General features: G+C 52.2%; 7 protein-coding genes across 7 annotated transcripts; 4 read left to right on the plus strand and 3 right to left on the minus strand.

The window, feature by feature from the left end:
* Positions 1–1502: 1502 nt before the first annotated feature.
* CGCS363_v000082 (uncharacterized protein) lies at positions 1503–2192 on the minus strand (the record flags this gene model as incomplete). The annotated part of the gene is made up of 3 exons (XM_036631931.1): positions 1503–1532; positions 1584–1895; positions 1998–2192. 3 exons carry the CDS (start codon positions 2190–2192, stop codon positions 1503–1505), a joined length of 537 nt encoding a protein of 178 aa, XP_036501800.1.
* Positions 2193–2854: 662 nt separating this feature from the next.
* On the plus strand, positions 2855–8176 carry SWR1 (Helicase SWR1; the record flags this gene model as incomplete). The annotated part of the gene is made up of 1 exon (XM_036631932.1): positions 2855–8176. One exon carries the CDS (start codon positions 2855–2857, stop codon positions 8174–8176), a length of 5322 nt encoding a protein of 1773 aa, XP_036501801.1.
* Positions 8177–8640: 464 nt separating this feature from the next.
* Positions 8641–9820, minus strand: CGCS363_v000084 (uncharacterized protein; the record flags this gene model as incomplete). The annotated part of the gene is made up of 2 exons (XM_036631933.1): positions 8641–9155; positions 9214–9820. The coding sequence occupies 2 exons, from the start codon at positions 9818–9820 to the stop codon at positions 8641–8643; spliced, it is 1122 nt and encodes a 373-aa protein (XP_036501798.1).
* Positions 9821–11531: 1711 nt separating this feature from the next.
* Hspa12b (Heat shock 70 kDa protein 12B) lies at positions 11532–13950 on the plus strand (the record flags this gene model as incomplete). The annotated part of the gene is made up of 8 exons (XM_036631934.1): positions 11532–11737; positions 11805–12408; positions 12497–12563; positions 12620–12890; positions 12965–13064; positions 13119–13228; positions 13297–13543; positions 13609–13950. The coding sequence occupies 8 exons, from the start codon at positions 11532–11534 to the stop codon at positions 13948–13950; spliced, it is 1947 nt and encodes a 648-aa protein (XP_036501799.1).
* Positions 13951–16862: 2912 nt separating this feature from the next.
* mp1-0 (Cell wall mannoprotein 1) lies at positions 16863–17583 on the plus strand (the record flags this gene model as incomplete). The annotated part of the gene is made up of 2 exons (XM_036631935.1): positions 16863–17015; positions 17065–17583. 2 exons carry the CDS (start codon positions 16863–16865, stop codon positions 17581–17583), a joined length of 672 nt encoding a protein of 223 aa, XP_036501797.1.
* A 450-nt stretch (positions 17584–18033) lies between these two features.
* Positions 18034–19839, minus strand: CGCS363_v000087 (Vegetative incompatibility protein HET-E-1; the record flags this gene model as incomplete). Its single annotated transcript, XM_036631936.1, has 1 exon — positions 18034–19839. The coding sequence occupies one exon, from the start codon at positions 19837–19839 to the stop codon at positions 18034–18036; it is 1806 nt and encodes a 601-aa protein (XP_036502151.1).
* Positions 19840–20924: 1085 nt separating this feature from the next.
* On the plus strand, positions 20925–23383 carry CGCS363_v000088 (uncharacterized protein; the record flags this gene model as incomplete). Its single annotated transcript, XM_036631937.1, has 5 exons — positions 20925–21664; positions 21730–22161; positions 22986–23041; positions 23103–23187; positions 23257–23383. 5 exons carry the CDS (start codon positions 20925–20927, stop codon positions 23381–23383), a joined length of 1440 nt encoding a protein of 479 aa, XP_036502149.1.
* Between the last annotated feature and the right edge of the window lie 1543 nt (positions 23384–24926).

A 24926-nucleotide genomic window follows, 5' to 3' on the forward strand; every position in this document is an offset into this window, starting at 1 on the left:
ACCGGGGGCCATACCCCAGGTTGCATTAGTCGTCTAGCGAGCAAATGGAATGAGGCAGAACTGGTGATCTAGATTAAAATATTGGATTTGGGGGCGACGTTTGCTCCGGCCCGTACTTCGGCTCGGAAAGGCTTCGAGGAGCGGTGTTGCGGACACGGCTCTCAACAGCCAACACCGCTCAATTCTAGAATGATAAAACTAGGTGTCATGTCTCACATTCGACCAAACACCGTTGATTCTTTATTTGCCAATGAATCCGTTGCTGCCGTAGACGTCTTTAAACATTTCTATCCCGTCTGGTCCAGACCACAGATGCGCACGATTAAGTCGTCTCAGGGACCTGGCCAGCACAGAAAAGTCCTGTTGATCAGTGTGTGAGGTCGTCAATCGAACCGAGCCGATGGTCTTGCGCCCCAAACATCGATTGAGTCGAGCCCATCCGAAAGTGAATGGTCATTGATGAAAGAATCGGCCCTTTGGTGGATACCAAGACCGCACCCCGCCCCGGAAAACCCTGGCACCTGCGAGCCTGCGAGCCGGGCAAGTTTGCCGGCCAGACTTACTAGGTGCGCAAAATAGATCGCGCCTGGCAAAGCAGGTGGGAATACAGGCAATACGAAGACGGCCTCGGCCCTGCAACCTGCGACGCGACAACCAACGCTGACTCATAAAATTGAAGTTACTGTCCACCGTGTCTGCACCGATTGCTGAAGGCCTGGTCTCTGGAGTTGGGCCTGCGTGCTGGGCGAGGATCCGTGCAGCAAACACTCGCATCTGGAAACACCGGTGATGTCCAATGTGGACATCGACTATGTTCTGTCTTATGACCATGGTTTGTCACAACCGCTGGCGCCGGTTTCGGAGGCCCTGCAGAATGCCGTAGACATTGAACGCTAGATTGGTCAAGGGTGAAGTGTGGCTAATGGCCAATTCCACGACTCTTCGCACGCTTCTCATTGTGGAATGAACGCGCAGCATCGTGCGATACCTGCCTGTATCAATGGGGTAAAGATGCAGTGATGCATGCGCCACTTGTTAGGTCAGCTGTGATGGGTGATGATGGAAGACGTCGAGAACACCTAACGAGAGGAAGAGAGATAGAACAGGTCAGGAAAGGTAACATGCATTGCTGTTACCCGTACTCGATTGGAGCTAGATCATACGCATCAGGTACTGGAAGTGATGAAGAAGACATGGGCAGACGACAATGCTGAACAGACAATTGCTGGTACGCATACCATGTGTGTCAACGCTTGCATCGGACCTGCCTCTTAGTAGATCAGATAGTTCATAATTCTTGGCACTTGACCAACCAAAGCACGAGGCGAGATTCCGTGGCAAACGCCTTAGTATCAGTCCAAAGGCATGTCGGCTGCAAGAAGGGCTTTGGAAAGACATAGGAACTTGTTGCTGGGCGTTACCCAAAGGATTGCTTCTTCTGCTCTAAAATGTACACTTGCGCTCCCGTTCGTAACGTGATCTTTTTTGATTCATCAGAGGTTTCACGGGTCAGCATCACCAGCCTGTCTCGCCTGTACTAATATTAGCATCATCCCATAGTCATCTCTTCCTGAAGAACCTACCCGCACAGCTCCGGCACCACCAAGCTCTCTGTCCAGTCCACCGGGGAATTCTCTCGGGTAGGAAGGCTTGTCGGGGTAGTTCAGGTAGACGACACCGCAGACACCGAGGAAAGCGGTGATGAAAGCACCGATCTGGAAAAGACCACGGCCGGTGGTAGTCCATGTGTACTCGAAGGGGGAGAACATGCCGAGCAGATCGTGGTCTTCGTGTACGGGCTCGCCGAAGTTGCGGCGCTCCTGCTTATCCCACCAGTTGCCGTGGGGGTCGCGGAACTGGCGCTTGATGAAAGGAGGGTTGATGTAGCCGCCGTTCTGCAGGATGGAGCGTTAGCCATCGTCATCCGGATCGTTCTTTCTCACACCCTGTTGCAAACGCTGCCGCAAGCGCCATTGCCATTGCAGGACCACACTGACCATGTTGGGGTCCTCCTGCTCGGAAAGCTTCGGGTACTCGGGGTACTTCTCCTCAAGAACGCTTCGGTCGTTGAAGGAGGGCGGGAAGAAGGATCGTTGCTGGACAATGGGAGTTCGGCGGGCTGCCTGAGCAGCACCGCGGATCGTCGAGACCCGCGCAATTCGTTGGGACAGCATCTGCATGGAGACGCGCATGTTAGCATGTGTCGTTCGGCCGAGTCAATTGGGCGTGGGGCAGAGCATACCGTGGCCGTGGTGGTGGTTACGACGCGGCCCAATTACTTGATCTTGGATGTGATGTCGTCGCAGGTCACAACCGAAGCTTCAGTCGGTTGATGATTGACTGCCAAATCCCTCGATTGTGGTTGGCTGCGGCCAGGTCGCCCTACTGCCTGAGGCCAATATCCAGGATGCACGCTGACTAAGGTGCAGGGGCCAGGCAGCTGCACGGGAATAAGTGGGTCATGAGTCGAGGGGTCGCTTGGGCAGGTAGGAGCGGCCAGTAAGGTGCTGCACCTGCTGATTCGACTTTTCCAAGGGAGCAGCCCCTTCGCAGAGTCGAGCAGCTGCGCAGCACCACTGTAGCAGGAGTCCGTCCCAAAATTCTCTTTTCGGCTAGCCCCAGGCAAGGCCGAGCTGCGTCTTTGGAAAAAATCCATCCTCAAACTTTTTTGCTGATGACGCTGGTTTTGCACACGATTTCCTTCGCAGCCGGCCACCAAGACGTGTCATCATGGTCAAAATTCGAACTAGAACTCATTGAGCATTGACAATTCCGTAGACATTAATATTGATGCGTCAGATGCCTTGTTCGTCGCGATCACGGCCTCAACTCGCGTCCGCCCCCCGTTGCTATTATGACCAAGACCGCGTCGCCCGAACCCGCGCATGCAACCCCCGAGGCCCTCGAGTCCCAACGCGACAATCAGATCGCGTCAGCCTTTCAAGATGATTCCGATCCTCCCTCATCTCCGCTCGAGTCCCTGGGCTCCGACGATTTCAGGGACCAACTGACACCCAACGGTGTTGACTTCATCGGCTACGGCCCACCTTCGCCCGCCGCGCCTGCATCGCCATCATCATCATCATCGCCATCGCCCGTCCCTCCTACGCCTCCGCCCGCCCCCGCGTCTCTGGATGACGACGACGAGCGTCCCTCGAAACGACGCCGTACAGCCGAAGCCACGCCCCCCAACTCGGCAGGAAAGAAGAAACAAATCTCCCCGCCATGGAAGAAAGCTGGCGCCGACGGCCCGACCTCCTACACCGAGAACGGTAGACGCAAGTCTGGCCGCATCAACACCCTGCCTCTCGAATTCCATCCTCCATCGAACAAGCGAACAACACGAGGAGCTCTTAATAGCAGTCCACCTTCCAAGAACAAGTATGCCTCTACCAACGGCCATGCGACCCCGACACCGACGTCCGCCGGAGCTTCCAAACCTCCCTCGCGAAAGTCTACAGCCGCCAAGCCCGCCCCCCTGAACCTCAAGAAGTCGAACAGAAAGTCCATCTCGAACGAAGCCAAGGCACCTGCGCGATCAACACGCAAACGATCCCCCTCACCACCTTCCCAGCCAACGAGACAATCTACAAGGCCACGGCGTGGCCGTCGCAGCTCTATCGAGGACCTCCCCACCACGACGTCGACGAGCCCCAACCGCACACGAATCAAGCTGCGCGTACCACGGTCAACGGAGCTGCCCATTGTTCATCCCGGACAGGTTCATAAACGGCTAAAGATCGGTCCTACATTCGAGGAATACTGGGAGAAGGCACAGACGATACATGTGGATGAGGGAGGTATATACCTGCCAGAAGATGGGCCAGCCTACACTGATGAGATGGCCAAGAGGGATGCCCAAATCGTCTTACGGGTAGAAGCGGCGGTGGAACCTGGCGGAATCCTTTCCCAAGACCGATGCTCTATCTTCGTACCCGAAGCTGAGGAAGAGCCCCCGCGCCAATGGGCCCGTCGTGACCACATGGTTAAGGCCATGACGAACTTCCGAAGGCTGATGCTACAAGAGCAGCAGAGACATCGCGCACAGGCCAAGAAGATTGCTGAGGCTTGCCGAGATGCTTGGCTTCGACGCCAACCCAAATCGGCGGAAGAGCTTGAAGCAGAAGCAAGAGACGTATGGATTGGCCGATACAGGGTTGTAGTCAAGAGCATGTTTGGCACATGGGAGAGCGTGCGATTCGAAGTCAACAGACGACGCGTCCAGGAATGGGAGGCCGAGGAGGCGCGTAGAATTAAAGCTGCGCTACAGGACGTTGTTGATCTCTCCGAGCAGAAGCTTCTGGCGCGCCAGGCCCCAGCAGACTCCGATGTATCTGACGAAGACGGTCTTCCCGACGACGACGACAACGACCCCGATGGCCTTGATAGCGACGCGGAGAACAGCCACGCATCGTCAGTTGACGCTGATGATGACGATTCGGGCGACGAGGACGACGATGTCATGTCATCATCGGACGAGGACGAAGCGGGCGAGGAGCACACTGGTGATGCCGGTGATGAGAAACTTACTCAAGAACAACTCCGCGCGAAGTATGCCAATTTGCCCGATTTGGCTGCGGAGGAGCCCGCCGAGAAGCTCGTCAATGGTGTGGACTCCGGGGCAGACGTGAAGATAGTGCCAACAAGTGCCGCCGAAGACGACACCTCTGATGAATCGGTTGACATGGATGACGATCTTGGATCAACGGATATGGACGATAGCGACGATGGAACCGATGAGGAGGAGGGTTCCGGAGAGGAGAGTGAAGACGAAGAACCTGCTGGATTGCTTGGCATGCTCTTTGGCAAATCCGATCTGAAGAAGATGAAGAACGACGCACCAGATGACGAAGAGTCCACGAAGAACGATGCACCTATAGTGGAAACCCCTGCTGCACAAGGCGAGGCATCCACTCCGTTCAGGGATGAAGCAGTCGATGATGAAGATGAGGTTTCTTTGATTCAGCACCCCGGCATATTTGTCGATGAGGATGAGATGGATGTCGACAAGACCATTCAGGAAAACGAGATTGCTCTGGCTGCTGAATCTGAAGGCGGCTTACCGACAGAGACTGGCGTGGCAGAGTCGGAGGACAAGCCCATGGCGTCTTCACCAAAGGCTGACGCGGAGATGGTTAACGGCGTTGACCCCGCCCCTTCGACGACGAACACCACCGAACCCCCCACTGCCGATCCTGTGAAGGATGTCAATACTCCACGTGGAGACATTGAGATGGAAGATGCGCCGCCAAAACTCGATGCACCAGAAACCGCCATCGCTCCTGATTCAGAGGCTCCATCCAAACACGTGAGCCCTGATACCGACGTCGTTACTGTGCCGCCTAGCCCAGAACAGAGTCATTCGCCCCCGACGTCTGATACGAAGCCTTCCGAAGTAGACACCATGTCTCTGGCAACGCCTGGGGTGAAAGACATTGTCAGCCGCTCGGCAACGCCAGCAACGCCCGCCACACCGCAAGCCACGAAAACGGAAATCCCATTCCTTCTCCGCGGCACCTTGCGCGCGTATCAGCATGACGGATTGGATTGGCTTTCGGGTCTGTACGCCAACAACACTAATGGTATTCTTGCAGACGAAATGGGTCTCGGAAAAACAATCCAAACCATTTCATTGCTGGCCCATCTCGCTTGCCATCACGAGGTGTGGGGACCCCATCTTGTCGTCGTGCCCACGAGTGTCATGCTCAACTGGGAAATGGAGTTCAAGAAGTGGTGCCCTGGCTTCAAGATCCTGTCCTATTACGGAACCATTGAGGAAAGAAAAAGGAAGCGCCAAGGATGGAATAGTGACGATGTTTGGAACGTGTGCATTACTTCCTACCAGCTGGTCCTTCAAGATGTGCAAGTCTTCAAACGTCGCAAATGGCACTACATGATTCTTGACGAAGCACATAACATCAAGAACTTCAAGTCACAACGTTGGCGCAACCTGCTCGGATTCAACACACATTCTCGGTTGTTGCTTACGGGCACCCCATTGCAGAATAACTTAACCGAGTTATGGTCGTTGCTGTTCTTCCTGATGCCCTCCTCTGAGAACGGTGCGGGCGGATTTGCAGACTTGCATGAATTCCAAGATTGGTTTCGCAAACCAGAGTCGCAGATCCTAGAGCAGGGCCGCGATACCATGGACGAGGAGGGCCGCGCCATCATCGCAAAGTTGCACAAAGTACTGCGACCTTACCTGCTTCGAAGACTCAAGGCGGACGTTGAGAAACAAATGCCGGCGAAGCACGAGCACGTCGAGTTTTGCCGCTTGTCCAAGCGGCAGCGCGAGTTGTACGATGGATTTTTGGCTCGTAGCGATACGCGGGATACGCTGTCGTCGGGCAACTATCTGTCCATCATCAATTGTCTCATGCAGCTGCGAAAGGTCTGCAACCATCCTGATCTTTTCGTGGACCGGCCCATCATGACATCTTTCCGGATACAGAAGTCGGTGCCAGCGGAGTACTCGAGTACAGAATCCTTCCTTCAGCGGTCACTGCTGAAGGTTGAGCCCATGTCTGTGGTCAGTCTCGGGGTGCTGAACATGATTCCCACGCAGTTCGAGACCATGTCCAACACGACCGCCGAGAGGATCTCACAACTGAGTCTACACAGGGCGTTGATGGAGCTTCGTGAAGCTCAGAACGCCAGAGCCCACCTTGCTCGCACGAATCTTGACCCGTCAACCGTTGAGTCAAACATTGTCTATCTCGACAGCTTAGCTAGATGGCGTCGCTTCGAAGAGTTGCAACACAGTGTCTACCTGAACGCTCTTCGCGGCCAGCGTCGACCCATTTATGGCAAGCGTCTGGTTGAATTCCTCACTCTTGGGTTGGATCAGAGGCCAAGAAAACCTCGCCCAAAAGTTCCTTCTGAGGTTCTCAACTGGTTTGCCGAGGACTCAGACTTCCTTCGCGCAGTCATCCGCACCTCGGACGATCGTGCGGACTCGTTCCAGACCACTATTCAAAAGTTCGCTTGCGTCACTCCCGCTGTCATCAGTCGCGACATGAACGAAGTCATCTTAGGCCGGAAAGCTGCGAATGCATTCACCGACGAGGACTTGAAGCTATCTGCACCAGTTCGATGGGCCCCCTTCATACCCAAGCAGGCTCCCATCGACCCCTGGCACGAAGCCCGTATGCGCCTGAGCATTCAGTTCCCCGATAAGAGGCTGCTCCAATACGACTGTGGAAAACTTCAAGCTTTGGATAAACTGCTGCGTAAGCTTCAAGCGGGCGGTCACCGTGCTCTCATCTTCACTCAGATGACCAGAGTATTGGATATTCTGGAGCAGTTCCTCAACATCCATGGCCACAAATATTTACGTCTAGATGGTGCCACCAAAGTCGAGCAACGCCAAATTCTTACCGATCGATTCAATCACGACGAGAGAATTCTGTGCTTCATTCTATCCACCCGTTCTGGTGGTTTGGGAATCAACCTTACCGGCGCTGACACCGTCATCTTCTACGACCAAGACTGGAACCCCGCCATGGACAAGCAATGCCAAGACAGATGCCATCGTATCGGACAAACGCGCGACGTACACATCTACCGACTTGTCAGCGAACATACTATCGAAGCCAATATTCTTCGCAAAGCATCACAAAAGCAAATGCTAGATGATGTCGTTATTCAGGAAGGAAGCTTCACAACAGATTACTTCAACAAGCTCTCCGTCCGCGACGTGCTTGGTGCCGAGGGCAACGACCTGGTAGACGACGCCGCTAACGCCGCCATGGACCGTCTCCTCGGCGGAGTCGACAGCGGCAGCTCACGCAACGCTGGCGAGGAACTTAAGCAGGCCGAAGATCAGGAAGACGTGGAAGCTGCTAAGGCTGCCGAGAAGGAAATTCAAGAGGATGAAGCCGACTTCAATGAAAAGAGCGCCGCACCCTCCGGGGCCTCAAGCACTCGGCATGGCACGCCCCGCGACGAAGGCCCCAATGAGCAAAACGGACCCGGCCCCTCCGGCCTCGGTCGCTTCTCCGAGTCTGTCGCACCAGACGAAGACATCGAACACAACGCATGGGGCGAGCGTATCTATAATATTGACGAGTACATGCTGCGCACAATGGCAGAGCAACTCAAGGGCACGGCATTGGACTTGCCCAAAGATAAAAAGAAGAGCAAGAAGAAGGGTAGAGATACGCGCAAACGGTAGGCGCGCGGATGAAAACCAAGTTTGTTTAAGGGCGTCTGGTGTGTCATTACTACTATCATCACATTCGCGTTTTGTGGTTTTCTTGTATTATAACGAAAAAGGCATTGGGACATAAGATGGTCAGTGTAGACCTAGCATGTACATTGGTACCGGCGTGGATGCGGCATGGAGTTTTGAGGAATGGATGTCCGAATGCGGGACATAGACGATGAACAAAATAAGAGAATCTCCAACCACTCTTATAATCTCCAACCACTCTTATTGCCTTCTGTGATTCTGTCACGTTGCTTGCCATGACGTGTGCCGACGAAGGAGACTTGTTCGACCAGCGTGCCCCCACTGTCTTTATCTGCCATGGGCTTGACGGGCATGTTTTGTTTTTGGGACGGATGTGATCTCTAGCCAACTTGCTCCAAGTCTTGTAGCCTATGTCGACCTGACCTGTTCCCTCCGGTACTTGATGCTTAGACGGTTCGGTTTCGGCGAACCTTTGCCGGACTAGGGAACCAAGATACCTCCGTCAACAGCAATCTTGTTTCGGTTCCAAAATCGTCACCGGTTGATTTACCTTGTCTGACCAGCCCGGGAGAAGTCGTCAAGCAGATACCGTCCATGTCGGCGTCCCAAGTTTCCCCGCTGGCTAGGGTCATCGTATCGCTATCAAATCGCCCCTGGGGCTCGGGAATGGTCCATTCCAGGCGAACAGCTTGTCGTTTCATGGCCTCGTCAAGCTTCGCTGTCTCTTTCAGAATATCAAGTACTTCCTCCCGGAGACCATTGGTGGATTTTGTGAGTGGCATAAGGTGTTTGCAAATGCGATCGCATACCCATTCAATCTTGCCCAGGAAGAAGTTGCTGCTACTCTCCTGTTCCGCCCTGGACGAGTTGGTTATTTGAATAACCATTGCTGCCGTCTCGGCTCTCCATAGACAAAATCTTCGGCATGCCTCGATGTCAGAATCGCTACCTTGGGTCTTCGCTGTTGAGGGTAAGCATGAATATTTGGCAGTTTTCGAGGCTACGAGTGGTTGGCATACCTGATTGTTGCAATTGCTCGGACAGGTTTTTGAACGACTTGGACATCTCTCGCCCAGCCCAGAGTGCCTCGCCAAACACAGCCCAGTACACTGTGTCCCAGATCAGTGCCTGGACAATGTAGGGTCGTCGCCTATCAGAATCAATGTATGAGATTGTGATGTCTCGGTTACCCAGGAAATTTGACAAATGTCTCCATCCGTTCAAGTCCTTAGAGTCCATGATCCTATCAATATTGGTTTCTCTTGGCAGCCTGCCACCAAAGTACTGGATTGCGAAGCGGCTAATGTTGTACCGGAGCCTGGTCACGGCGTCCTTGAGCTCGCTGTCTGTCATGTGGTAACCACGCTGTTGCGAAGACTTCATCTTGTCGAGGTCTGTGGCTGCCTGCTTCCATTTCTTTCGGACTGTGGCAAGAACTGCCTCCGCGTCTTTTAATTTGTTGTCGTAGTCAGCAAGCATGTGATTTTTCTCCTCCAAATCGGCTTCAATCCTTTGTCGGAGTGCGATCTCTTCCTCGTATTGTTGCCTGGTCACAGGCACGTAATCAAGAGCTTCATTATTATCAGCTTCCAAGACAATGGTTGTCTTTCGGGTTTGATATGGCATCTTGAATTTGATCTCTTAGCAATTTGATTCTCTAGAGCTAAGGTACGCTCTTTGTGCGAGGGTAAATTTGATACTTACGGAAGCTGCCCGGGCAAGTGTGGGAGGGGTGCCGCTGACACGCTTACGCGGTGACGCGAGTTGTTCTCCCTCCGCATGTGAGCTCAAAGGGATTGCGGAAGGTATGTTTGATTCTGCAGTATGGCTCTGAGACGCTGGGAGAAGACGACCCGCGCTCGCGCTGGCTTGGGATTGTAACCCGACTCGGTCCATTCTGGCCTTGTGAGGTCCTCAAATGCACTCACTATGTTTCTCATAGAAAGAGTCGCTCGTTTAGAAACCGAAAACTCTGTTCAAGATGTGGTGTAGAGTAACAGATCTAAAAGGAGCTTCGAGGTGTGAACATCAAGGCATGAAGGAGAGAATGAGGCGAAATCAGGCTGCATTAGGCACACAGCCTGCACAGTGTGAGCGGGACCTCGTGTTTGTCTACAAGTAGATGAACACGTTTGTGGCGTCCAGTGCCAAGTATGGAAGACCTACAGCCTGCTTCCTCGTGGGATAAGAACTGTCAGCAGCGTTTCCGAGAGTCACCCGAGCCTGGTCACCCACGCAGGGAATCCTTTGGGAAGCGTAGCCCGGCCCCCACAGGAGGCTATGTCAAGACTTATCATACATAAATCACTCACACCCTCATATACCATGTAAATGCAATCATAAAGTCATCCGTGGAGAGGAACGCCATGTAATATCTTCCAATACAACACGTAGCACCTGATGTATTGAGCATGGAGGCCCTGGAATTTAACAAGGCACCAGTTAGTTGTAGCAATGGCGACGTTCTTATGTGTCTTACAAGGAAAGTGTCACTGCAATTTGTAGAGTTCGAAACGGCCAACGATGGGTCAGCTATCATAGGGAAGCAGCGGCTTCGAGAGGCACCGACCCAACATGCGTTGGTGGCTCCTTGGCGGTAACCAGGCTAAGACTGCTGCGCCCCAGCAGGCTGGATGTAACACCTGCTGTGCTCGTCAGGCTTTTTCTTACACTTATTCCGAAGGTACGTTTGTATGCTCTCCGGAGGCAGCCTTTGGGTTGTTTAAGTACAGATTCCTTGGATGTTGGCACATATCTGCGGTCTTATGAAAGTGCATTTTTAGCGCCCAGTACGAAGGGGGCTGTGACGACCGTGATGTCGGTGCCTACACACACACATTAGGAAGGCTTTGGTCTCAATTATCTTGTCCCTGAGAAAGCGTATCTTAATCTCATGGTACTAAGAAATGGTTTGGGAAGGGCGATTTCTGATTTCCACACTAAGCAGAGAGCTGAATACCTAGCATGAGAGGGCTGAATTCCAACATCCACTACTTTAATCATACAGTGCGCTTTCTCCTAGAAATTAGACTGTTCTCGGGTATTGATGATTTTGCTTTTCAGCGAGGTGACCACCTCCACATATTGCTTCGCGTCGCTGCGAGGCTTCCCTTGCCGGAGATGGGCCGCGGCCCAGCATCGATGATAAGGCTGCGGCCTTCCACTGCAATCCGCGGGCCACTCCAGATACAAATACCGTCAAATGCCTCCGCGTTGCCTTGACGGGTTGTTGATTCGACCGTCCAGCCAACTCTGGCTTTGATAGCCTATTTGTTCCCTACCATTCAATTCGGTGATTGTTTCTGTATTCCTACCCTGATTGGGAGGCGACCTCACGATGGCAAAAACGGACTACGCAATTTACGAGAGTCCCCTCCCCAATCGTTCCAGGGCGGACCTGGCCAAAAGTCATAGCGACAGCAACATTAGCAGCTCTACGACTCTGAACAACAACGACAACAACAACGGGGGTGGTGGCTACAAGAATCAAGTGGGAGACACTGCCGAGGATATCCTTGTCATTGGAATTGATTTCGGCACTACGTGAGAGCAATGGATTATTCCGTGGCCATGAGTGCCCGAATGTTGTACGAGTATTGACACGTAGCAGATGCTCCGGAGTCGCGTGGGCAACCGTGGCAGACTTTGCCGGCGATGCAATCAAATTGGTTAGCTGGCCATACAGCGACCAAGAAGAGGGCAAGGTGCCTACAGAGCTCCATTACGAGAATGGTAAAGTCATGTGGGGGTACGATATCCCCTTAGAAGTAGAACCGGTTCGCTGGTTCAAGCTTCTCTTGGTGAAAGACGAAGATCTGAGCGCAGAGTTGCGTGAGTCAGAGTCTCTGATTCGCGCGCGCAAATACCTTCGCCAGACTCGCAAGAGAGCAGTCGACCTCATCGCCGACTATCTTCGAGCTTTGTTTCAACACACTCTCCACACCATCCAGAAAGCCCGCGGGGAGTCAGTTGTGGACGCCTTGCGCTTCCATGTTGTCATCACGGTCCCCGCAATCTGGAAAGACTACGCTAGGCAAGGCATGGGAGAGGCTGCGAGGTTAGCTGGTATCATGGACTTTCGTTCAGCTGGACAGACCATCCTTACGTTCGCCCCTGAGCCTGAGGCAGCAGCTCTCTCAACGCTGTCTGAGCCCGGTAGAAACCCAAAGAAAGACGAAGTCTTCATCATCTGCGATGCAGGCGGCGGAACGGTAGTACGTATATTCTCGATTGCTTTCACGCTCCATCGGCAATGTTGCATTACTGTGGCTAGAGACCGAAAGGCGAACTAACATCTTAAAGGATTTGATTAGTTACGAGGTGACTAACAGCAAGCCTCTTGCCATCGAAGAGGCTGTTGAGGGTACTGGTAAGTCATGCGGCTTATCTGGCAGGCGATTAAACATTGACAGTAGCTTGTTACAGGTCGTTTATGTGGTGGTATATTCATCGACGAGGCTTTCGAGACGGCCTGTAGAGATCGCATTGTGAGACAGTGGTCTCATCTTAGCCCCCACGGTATCAAGGAGATCATGCAGAAATGGGAAGTGGGAATTAAGTCTCAATTCAATCCCGGCGATCAGCACAAGGAGTACCCCATTGGTATTCCGGCTGAGGCTTTCAAAGGTTCTACGTCTAGTCTTACCGACTTATCCAAGCAGCCGCTGATCAGGAACGGGAGGATTCATTTCCAAGAGTAAGTTCCACGACTCCAAGCGAATATGCACTTGACTTGCCTGGAGCAACACAACTCACAGCTGATTGACACAGGTCCCACATTAAGAAAACATTTGCAGACTCTTTCAAAGGAATCGACGAACTTGTCGATAATCAACTCAGTATGGCTCGCCGGCAAGGATTGAAGGTGACAGTGAGTGAAATAATCTGAAGCGCCCTGCGCTAGCATCCATGACTAATTGAACAGGGCATCATTCTGGTTGGGGGACTTGGTTCAAGCCCGTACTTGTACGAACATCTCAAAGCGAAATATTCCGGGCCGACTACCTCTATTCTACAATCTGGCGGAACGAAACCGTAAGCTGATACCGTTACTCCACTGAAGGTATTGCATTGAGAAACTTACTCGATAAAAATAATTTCAGCAAAACTGCAATTTGTCGCGGTGCAGTCTACAAAGGCTTCCTAGAAGGCCATGCTACCTTTGACGAAAAGGCGTTAGCAAAGATCGAGACGCCCATCAAGGTTACTTCCACGGTATCTCGTTCAAGCTACGGGATCAAATACTCAATCGTGTATGACCCGATGAAGCATCGCCGCGAAGACAGGATGTGGGATGACCTAGAAAAGAAGTGGATGGCCACAAATCAAATGAAATGGTATTTGCAAAGGGTTAGTGAAAGCCATTCCAGTTCTTTTCAAGGTACTGAGTCTAACCAATATCCGACGACTGATAGGGGGACGTTGTCTCCAAGAAAGACCCAGTCCGAGAAAAGTATTACGAGTTGTACAGAAGGATGGGCGATTTTGACGGAAAGCTCAACGTCACGCTGTGGACATGCGAAGAAAACGAACCACCTGAACGGAAAGACTTTCGGGTAAACTCCCAGAGCAATTTCCAGATGAAGGTTGAAGCAAAATTCTCAGAACTGCCAGATTTCAAGACTGCAAGTGGCATTGTGGTTAAGAAGCTAACCTATGAGATTGAAATGATTCCATCGGGAGCATCATTGGACATTGCGGTATACATGAATGGCGAGAAGCTTGGGAGCCAAAACGCGAGCGTCCAATTTGTATGAGGCATCCCGAACGTTCCGGCCGTGTATGAATATACGAGACAGGGGTTTTCTTTCTGCGTCTCCTTTGCTGCGATTTAAGTATTCGTCGGGTTCTATTCTTTATCCTCTTTTACTTTCGTTTTTTTGTTCAATGTTTGTGCTTGATGTACATACCTAGTAGGCATTATTTATGTAGCATTCATTCCCTTCATTAATTACACTGAAAACTTCATTCAGTACAGACTGAATACGAGTCCCAAGGAGGAATAGCGTCCAACACTCCTAATTTCGAGAGAACTAAACACTTGACGAAGTGCTCGTCACGACCAGATGAACTCACTTCTAAGTAGCTTCAAGCTCTGGTGGCCGCATTGCATTTTGGAGCTAGTGGGAGGTAAAGTAAGGTACGACATCCAAAGCTGAAGTTTATGCCACGGTCTCTGAACCCTGAACCATACAGAAAATCGCGCTCGTGGGTCGCATATATCCTCGGCTGAGGTCTGTTCGTAGGTGCCAGAAGCTGTGTCAATGACGAGATACATGTAGTATAGTCCACGACGCCCAATCGAACCTGTTTAACATGAGTACAATCTGAACCATCTCGCAAGAGGACGGCGCCTGTCAATTTCTTGACCTGCACATTCTCTGAATGATTTAATCGCCCAATTCGGAAAATGTCCTTATATACCCGCATGTAAGGAGTCGCGAAATTTTGAGGAGTCTTTCTTGAAAGGTCTGTTTCACCCAATATCAGGTCATATCTGAAATTGAATGCCGCAAATTTCCATATCGAGAAAGTTCCGGCAGGGTTCTGAACAAAAGGAAATCATCATCTCGTCTTCCAGACCGTAAAATACCCTCAAAGCTACCCTCTGGCGCAGTAACCTTCCCCGCCCTAAAGTCTGGACGTGACGGTTCCCGACCACCACACTTCCAATAACATCAGACCAGAAGGTCTAACAAACTCTAGCACTTCTCAAATCAGAGCGAAGGGACCCCTGAGCAGTATGAACAAGACGTGACAAATGCGAGTCCGAGTACACGAGTCACTCGGACTTCCAACACCTCGGCCGACCGTGGCGGGCGAACCACTTCTAGGCTCGTGAAGACACGCATACTTGACTGAGGTGAGCATCGACAAGCCAGACATCGAGTGAAGTGTGTCACGTTTCACCAATCGGATTGGCATTACCGAGCTGGCCACCAGGTGCCCTTGCACTGGACTCTGACACCCTTCAAGCCAAGCAAACGCCATCCATCCGACGAACTGACTGGAGCCATCCGCTGGCCTGGCCACCCTTTACGATGATGACAGATTCAGTCATTCATGCAGCCATCGGTACAAGCTTAACCTTTCTCCCCTCTCACCCTCACCTTCAGCCACCCCCGTCCTGGCATCAGATTGGTGACAAGACCTTAGCCGCGCTCAGGCACGGACCCCGGCCGCCAGAGGCGAGACCTGACGTTTGACACGACATTTGTCAACGAGATGGACCATCCACCGCACTCGGATAGGTCAGATGCAGACTGTGACAGATGATTGGCAGCTGGTCTGCGCGGCTGTTTGCATGGAAAGACAATAACCGAGGTGCTCATCGAGTTGTCTTCCCCCCTCTCATGTGCACCCATCTCTCTCGACGTGCGCACGCGCAATGACACTGACTGCCGCACTAGCGCCCTCCCGCCATCGACAAGAAAAAATGAACCTGCGTTTGTGAGAAGTATGTTCGAGCTGCCCTCTTAGGAGCTAGGGGCAGCAAGGCGCATGTACGGACGGAACACCCCGAGTAGTAGCTCGGTATTTAGCGTTCCCGCACCAGCTTTGGGGGTTCCTGCAGGAGAGAAGTCAACGCATCTGCGCCACGAACCAGGCCAAAAGACTGACGAACTGGTTGGTAAAGTCTGTCGATCTGTCTATACGCAGGTCATCTGGGTGGCGTTGGGAGGCTATCGGATCGTGAGGAGCAGGCATCAACATGCAACACAAATATCTGGATGTTGGTTGCACCCGCATCAACATCCTAGCAGGTGTCAAGCTTCCCCAACCTGTCCCGGCAACGTCTCGGGACTAACCTCCCGCGGGCGGTTTACAAATAGTAGAAGCCAGTATTTTGACAGATTGGTGCCATCCGAAATGCAGATGTTGCGGCACCAGCTTCGGTTTTTGAGATCGCGGTTCATCATGAACGCACACGCCGCACTGAATGAACACCAAGAAAGCTTATGACCCCCAAAAATAGAAGGGATAACCCTTCTGGGAAAAGTAGGGGCCAGGCGGCTCTGCCCCAGACCACAAAGCTTATTGAGAAGTTTGGTTCATCATGTTGAGAGAAATTTGACGTTTCCCATTCAGGGTCCGTGGCTTGCTGTTTTGTTTCGTCTGATGGCCGCCAAGCCATGATTCCCATGGTCAATGACCGAGCCGCGCACCGCACGGCACGCGTTTCAAGGGAGAAGGGCACCGGTTCTCGGCCGCAGAACCACACACAACCTCCCAAGCCGGAACACGAACCCGGGAGGCGTCGAGTTGCAGTAGCTTGAGGCGACGATTCTGACATTTTGCTCCCGCGATGGTGACTCTGACTGTTCGAGGTACACGGTTTTGCGCCGCAGCCACACTGCACGTGTGTGTGTGTCGAATCGTACGGTGTCTGGTGTCTCTTACCGTCGTGAGGTATTGGAAGCAGCTCGGATGAAGGGAGCTGCGTCAAATCATGTAGGCCGCGGGAAGGAGACACATTCGCGGCGTTCGCGGCACAGTCGAAGAAGTCGTATAATAAGGACATGAAGTTCTGGTCTTAATCAGTTTTTCTTCCTCCCATCTCATCAGCATCTACAGCTTCTTACCTTCCAAAGCATCTTCTAGATACCAAAGCATTCACTTCGACAATACTCAAAAAGCCTTCGCTTAACAACACAACACATAAATCACAATGCATTTCACCAACGTCTTCGTCCAGGCTCTGATTGCCGGCACTGCCATCGCTGCTCCCGCTTCCCTCGTCAGCAAGCGTCAACTCCAGACCATCCAGGGTGCTCTTACCAGTGTCCAGGACTCCCTTGGCAACCTCGACACCGCTGTCAAGGTATGCATCATCATCATCTGTTCTATTCATCCAGACTAACACTTTCTAGGCCCTCTCCGCCTCTGACCCCAACTCTGCCGCCAACCTCCTCGATGCCTCCAACAAGGTCCAGACCAGCTTGAAGCAGGGCACCCAACAAATTCAGGGCGCCCAGGAGCTCTCCCTCACCGATGCCCTCACTCTTCAGCAGTCCGCTGGCGGCCTGACCACCGCCGTCCAGACCGCCGTCACCGATCTGACCAACAAGAAGCCCGAGCTTGACAAGCTCGGTGCCACCTCCGTCGCCGTTGACCAGCTCAAGCAGCAGAAGGCTGTCGCCGGTGACTTCAGCACCGCCGTTGTCTCCAAGGTCCCCGCCATCGGACAGAGCATCGCCCAGCAGTCCGTTGACCAAATCAACCAATCCCTTGACGGTGGTATCCAGGCTCTGTCTGCCGGTGGTGCCCAGCAGGGTGGTGCCGGTGGCGCTGCTGCTCCCGCTGCTCCTGCTGCTCCTGCCGCGCCCGCTGCTGGCAACGAGGCTGCTACCAACAACGCCGACTTCAAGACTGAGGTTATGCCCCAGTAAGCGAGACGTGCGGGCTAGGGGAGGTAGTTGAGAATTTTCATTGTCAGCGGTCAGACGACTATATGAGAACGTCCAGTGTTAGCGTATTTTGTTTTCGATCATAGGTAGTTGATGGCAAGTCAGCTGAGCTGCCGGAGCAGCTGTGCTGCAGCCTGTATGAGTATAAGAGGCATTTGAACCTATCCAGCGTTTTTCATCAAGTGTGAGATCGCGTGATTGAGTGTGTTGTAAGTAATTTAGTGACTAACATGATTGATCGGTCACACGACCGGAAACATTAAGGCGGCCTCTAGAAGGACGACAAGCGTGATGGTTGCTTCCCTTCTCAAACCTCCTGATAATCAAAAACATAACGGATTAACAGGCTGTGATGGAGATGAAAAAGGGAGGCGAAATTTGAAGTCGTGCGTCGACTCGGGCTTAAAACACTTCTACCGCTCCATCTCTTCCCTACAGCTCAACGTCTGATCCTTCCGAGTCACGCAGCATCATACTGTAATGTTGTGAGTCGTTGGTTTCGCTGATTGATCCTTTACGCCCTCTCATGTCCCGGAATCGATTCATATCAAAGATGATTTCCGCTACTAAGACGGTGGAAGTCCCTGGTATATGCGGAGAATCGACCGGAAGCATAGTCCTCGCCGTCACTAGGAAGTCGCCAACCCAGCTCGCCCTCCCCCTTTCACCGAGGAACTCGTCGCTGAAAGGTTTGACGTCCTTCAGAGTATGATTGACATTCCAGTCCGGAAATACTCGACATCTGCGGCGCCACCCGTAAAATCGCTCTTCTAACGGAAGGTCCTCGTCCAGCCCTGTCTCGAGATAAACTGCCACGTATTTCCCGCTTTCTCGACCGGAGGCTTTTTTCTTGAAAATGAGAAGACCTCTACCGACTTCATCGGCGTCACTCTTGCCCACCATAGCCATCATGCTTGTACGCTCCTCGAGAGCCTCTGGCGGGTCGGCAGCGTAAAGACGATATCGCGATAGTCCTCGCGGGAAGACGATGAGAAAAAACACCTTAGCTCCCATTCTCCTCAAAGGACTAAAGACTCTTCTCTGAAGATAGATTTGTTCGGCTGGTTTGGGCATTGTGATCATGATGGTGGTCGTCTCTTCCGGGTCGAAGTCGACGGCCCAATTCTCGGGGAACTCGGAACTTTCCTCATACAAAGGAAGCAGTTTCTTTATCGAATCGCAAAACAATGTGATCCATGCCGATGGAACAGACACGCGTGTATATTGATGTCGGTAGTCGCTGACATGTGAAGACAACGGCAGCATAATAGGTCCGCCGCCGTCTCCGGAGAGCATGCAGCTGATCTTTCCGAGAACAAAATGAGGCGACAAAGTCTCTACGAGGGGGAGAGAAATAGAGAGGCCCGAATTCGTCATGGAGTAGAATGGGGGAAGAGTTGTCGTATGAGAAGCGGCAGGCGCTCGTCTTTCCACCTCTGATGAGCGAGAAAAAAGGCGTGGGGAAGTCGCCATGGAGGCACTCATAGCTAGAGCTTCCATATCGCAGGCGAATATGCTCTGGTCGTCGGATATCTTGATGATTTCCTCCTGCAGTCTCACGAACGCCTTGCAGCCTTCACCATAGAGAAGCGGCATGTTGACACCAAACAACCCCAAAAGGCAATACGCCTGGTCTTCTGGGCGGGTCGTAACGCGTGAAGAGGCCCATGACATTATCTGTGCTGTGCTGAAGCTGGAGAGAGGCTGCTCGTTCAGCAAACACTCTCTGGGAATTTTGGTGATCCGTTTCGTTATGGTTGTGACGAGCCCGGCCTTTGTCCCCAGCATCTCCCAGTCGCGGCCGTAAAACACGATGTTTCGAGGAGCGATGAGCTCTTGCAGGGTCCAGCCCCGCGTGAACCATCTGCTCTCTTGAAAATGGGTGCCGTATCCCTTGGTTGGTAATTGTATAACATCGGGCATGTAGACATAACAAACGGCGGCGTTCTCATACCAGGCGAACATGGAGTTGATAGCTTCCGATAGCTCTGCGGAACTGCTCTTGTCAATGCAATTGGTGTCAACCCATGCATGTGAGTAGCCGTCCTGGACAGCCTGTCTGCATGTTGACTGAATTTTGTAGAAGCCCTTCTTTTTGGCTCTTTTTTCATCATCCTGCCAATCGTGAAAGGTCACCTCACCGTCACCCCACGTATGGGACAGAATGGCGTAGGGAGGAACAAGATCATTGCTGGCGAAATCTTCTAGCTCCAACGTTTGAGTGTTGATCAAGCGCATTGTCGCAAACGAAGCCTCGGTAAATCTAGTAGATGCCTTTTTAACTCAGCAATATCATGGTCATTGTATCGACCGTGCCTCATGAGGCCGGGATGAGGGGTCGGGCATGCATCGTCGGATCCTTCAGTGGAGGGGTTCGGAGGTGAACCCCGGCACAGTGATCTTCGCCAATCAACACCGCCTGTTCTCTATCACTCACAAGGGAGAATGAACTTACTAAGCGGGCAGAGTTCAGCGACATTCGACGAAATTCAGGGCACTGCAGGAACAGTTTCAGTGGGTGACGCCACAGCAGTCGCTTGGCAGCGCCCTTGGCCAGAGCTTATCTCATCTTCCGCTGTTAATCTCTGTGTCGATTCAGGATGTTCCCTTCAGTATCTTCTTCACTCCGGCGCATCCAGAGCAATCATGATAGAAAGCCCCCAGCATCATCACGAGACTCCCGAACATCATGCTTTCTTTAGATGCAACCGAGAGGCATCATTGATTGAATGTCCACGTAACCGGCAACCTCCGCATTCTTAATTGGCAGATGAACACCACCAGAGACAGGGGAGGCCATCTCGGTTTCGCCACGGTCTTCATTCTGACATCATTCCCCCCGACGGAGCCTCTGCTCCTGTGACCCTTGTCCCACAATGATGCTCTAGAGCCTTCGACCTTTCTTCAGGGACCTCCTCCCAACTGATCGTCCGGCGCCATCATTTGTACCCTTTACCTGCCGTTTGGAGCTTTAGGTGATCATGATCGTCTTCTCGTTTGCGTCTTGGCGACGGGATGTCTTTCGCCGTTCTCATGCACCACGCGATCACTAACTAATAGAACCCCGATTGCCCTGTGTCTAGGTAATGTTTTAATGTTTCTTTTCATTTTTTGCATTTGTTCAAGCGAACATTTGCGTATCCCAAGACTTCGAAGTACACACCAGCCAATGTTCAATCATGGATGAGAAGCGTAGTCCGGAACACGATGGGGCCACAAATCCGGCCCATCCGCATCCGGTTACCAGCGATGATGCCTCCAGGCGAGATCCCACGATGCTCGGTCGGCACAGCTTGCAGATAACCCAAGGTCATCGTGTCGCCATGTCACCTCCATCCGACAACGAGAAGAGGACAGTCGGAGCAGACTCGAGCAAGGACGTCAACAAGCCGGATCTAGTCCTTGACGAGAAGAAGGCGAGAAGCCTGCATAACTTCAACACGACCAACTCGCCAATTCATTCAGCTCCTATTTCGCCGACGCATCGCAAGACAAGGCCAAGCCATGACTTCGATCGCCGTTACGATGGTCCCTTTGGCCGTCCCTCCTTAGCGATGACCCGGCGATCCTCCCTGTCGCCGACCCGATCCCCCCGACCTTCGGGTGTATCTATCCGGTCTCCGCGGCCGTCTACGACGCACACAGCCCAACCGGCCTCTCCTGCGGATGAGGGAGGACCGTCGAGACCCACGTTCCAGCCGACCCCTCCCCCGCTTAACTACACTCTGCGTACCCGTAAACTCGCGATATTCCTCTTTTGGACCTTGATCCTCTTCGACTCCATCGCGATGCCGATAGCTCTATACTTTGGTCTGTGGTACGGCGTCGGGCCGGGAACAAACACGGCCACCGAAAAGAAAGAGAAGCTTACCCCAAACGCGGTCTTTTCAATTGTCACTGCCGCAGTTGGAGGAGCCAGTATCGTGGAGTACTTCCTCAGATTCTGGCGGTTATGGAGGAAGGGGAGCACGTGTAGAGTCATCGGGGCGCATCGCTGGTACCTGGACTGGTTCCACTGGAACTTTTCATTTGCTTGGATCATAATCATGATTGAACTGATCGTGTAAGTCCTCCGGTAACTACGTAGTACCGCTTATGTTAGTGGATGGATTCTGATAGTGGACACAGGGGCACCGTCCCAGAACACCCACCAATCCGCCTGCTCTCTATGCCAGTCACGACGATGCTCTTCGTTTTCGGCACCGAACTCTTGTTAGTCGACACTATGCGCTATTTCCACGTCCCCGCACCCTGCCGCATCTCGTCTATACCCAAAGGCGCGCAACTACGGCCTGGGATCTACAGTCTCATCGAAGACATCTGTGCCGTCGACGGATCCGGTGGAACGGAATTCAGAGTCGCGTTGGACAGGAGATATGAAGCAAGCCATGTATTCAGAGCAATGCTGAGACGGTTGGGTGTGTTCTGGGCCGTCGGGGCAGAAGCTTGCGCCGTGCTTTGCACAGTGTTGATTTTCACTCTGGACGGCGATGTTGCTTACACCATCGGCTGGTCGCTGCCGTTCGTGTGGGCTGGAATATGGACAGGTGCTACGTTTTGGTATGTGATGAGGGAACTGAGGAGAGAAAGTAAGGCATGGGCCGAGGAGGCGAGGAAGGGTACGACAGAGTCTGCATAAAGCCTAGACTTTTCTCTAGAAGTAACAGAGACCCATTACCATTCGGAAGCACTTGAACGGCACGAATTTTCGGAACCAACCAGGGCCCGACGGCCCAAAGCGCTGCCATGCGCAGCATTCATCACTGCATAGAAACAACGGAAGGCTTTCAGGCAGTTAATTAATGCCCCGAGCGCCAAGACGGGCGGTAGCTTTGCATCGGCAAAGGCCGCGATCCTACATGCTTGGCTGTTGCTCAGCTCCTATGTCTCCCTGCTCAATAGCTATCATGAGCACATCGGGCCATACCTATGTGGGTTTCAATACGAGTTCTCGCACGTTTTCTTCCAGTGCGCCAGCTTGGTCAGAAGCTATTGGATAACAAGGTCTCCATCGCCGTTTGTGTATGAGATTAGGAAGGTGGTTCTGGGGCCAAGACTACTCTCATTGGCTGAGTCGCACTTGAGCCAAAGTTGCAGCATCCTACGAGGTCAGAAATTAGCGATGCAACTGCCTGGAAGGGAGACATATGAGATTTTGGGGGCCGTAAGAAACTATAAAATGGACCTGATTTGAGGTCAAACTGAAAAGCTGATGAATGAGTTCATGTCAAGCTTGCAGATTCTTTCAGCTTCATTCACTTCGCCTTCGACCTCTTCCAATACAGACGCATTGTTACAATGAAGTTCTTGAGTCTCGCTCTTTTCGCCCCATTGGTCTCTGCAGTCTGCAGCACTGATCAGGTCAGTCTAACATTCATGCGGAGCACTTTCGGCGAGCCCTATGAAGAGCATGAGGTCTGCCCTGCAGCTGGTAGTTGCGGTTAGTACAACTCTGGCACCAAATCCCTTCCAGCAATTACACTAACAGTTGTATGCTCAAGTGAACATGCAAAGCGGTCCTGATGGCTGGGCTCAAAAGGCAAATTGGGTCATCTTGAAGGGAAACACATGCGTTAGATTTTACAAGTAAGTTCTATTCTTCCGCATTATCTCACTGGTAATTCCGGTAAAACAAAGCTGACTCAAAGGCTATAGCGAGTACAACTGTCCTGGCAGTGCTAAGACTTGGGAGCCAACTTGCCAAAGCGTGGATTGGTCGTCGTACGTCCTCCAAGACTGGCAGAATGGTGTGATGAAATCGTACACCGTTTGGAAGCGGTAGGTTTTGATAAAAACGTGTCTGTTGCTACATTCATTCCCCAGGACGCAGCGGCGACCAAGCCTTACACAACATCCTGTACATGTAACTGTTGATGCGTTCTCTCGTGGGGTTTGAGGTCAGAATGAACAGTGTGATCTTCATCAAAGTGCCGCAGAGGCAACCATATTTCAATTGCTCGGATACTGGTCAGAATATGTTAATCATTTTCAGTTTAACTCACCGGTTACGATCCTCATGTGCTTCGCTGCATACAATGTTTGTTTCCAATAATACCTTGGGGTTGAAGGGACCGAGATCAGTCCGGGAAGAAGACAGCTACCATGCCAACCGGTTTGCATGGCAGTCGTTGTTCAATTGCAGGAGTTAAGATAAAGCCTCTCCTCCAGGTTGTCTAACCGCCGGTAGCCCATTGTTTTACAATATGCAAGCCTTCGGATCCCAGTGCCAGCAAGCTAGTCCACGCTAGCATCGGGCACCCGAGAGTCCAAGGGTTGATCGTCGCCGGGTCATCGCCCCACACTCGCGTTCTTTTGTATTGACTGTGTATTATGCATCAATACTTTCCCAACTCGACGATCTGAGATGTTGCTCGTCTGCTCTGAAGTAGTATTCGTGATGGCCCTGGCTCGCCGGGACTCACTTTCACCAAACGTGAAAACTTCAAGCTCAACATTACTCGACGCGGCTAGTTTCGTAGGCTAACTGTGTTTTCTCTCCCTCGTCAACATTTACAACAGTCAGAAAATAGCTCCCATGCCAAGATTCGTTGACCATAGCGCCGGTTCAACCCCGATCTATCCGGCTTTCGTAACGTGCCATTGACTGCCCGAACACGGATTCATCAGGCGAACAGTTGGAGCTATGGCTGCTGATTGTTCTGTGCAGGATCAGCTTCCCCGGGTCTTGGGATTCCCTCCTAAGACTAAGTCGGTTTAACCAACAAGCCACACCGAGAGCCCAGACCACACAACCCGCAAAATAGTGCTCAATTAGCATCGTCTGAAGGGAATTAAGCTTCGTGGCTTCCGCTCTGCGTTCAGACGAACGACCTAATATTCGAGCAGCAGCGCCCTTGCGATCATCTAGCAACGGTAGGAACGGTTGAGAAGGACTCAGACAGGCTTGCAAACATTTCTGTCCAAGGGTCCTATTTTCAGGGTCCTTGCGGGTCCGGCCCAGCTGTAAGCTCTCAGCCCTACACTCCGTTGCGTTGACAGCGTCCACCCCGCAGTTTTTAGCCCGAAAAAGGCAAAAAAAGGGGCTTTTTACCGAAAAACCACCAAATCGCCCTAAACTTCGTCTACTAATACCTCTATGCGTACGCAATGCGCGTAAATAAAAAATATATCAATCGATAGCCCTCGATTAGGTAATTATAATAATATCTTTTTTATTCTCGCGCATTACGTACGCATAGAGTTATCTAAGTGTGAAGTTAAAGCTAATTTTGAGGGGTTTTTTAAGCGGACAGTTCAACGCAACGCGCCGGGGGTTTCGTTTTTTCTTTTTAGCGTTGCGTTAAGTGTCCGCTAACCTAGAAACC

This window comes from Colletotrichum siamense (genome assembly GCF_013390195.1).
Source record: "Colletotrichum siamense strain Cg363 chromosome Unknown KSG_Cg363_contig01, whole genome shotgun sequence".
Classification (NCBI taxonomy): Eukaryota; Fungi; Ascomycota; class Sordariomycetes; order Glomerellales; family Glomerellaceae; genus Colletotrichum; species Colletotrichum siamense.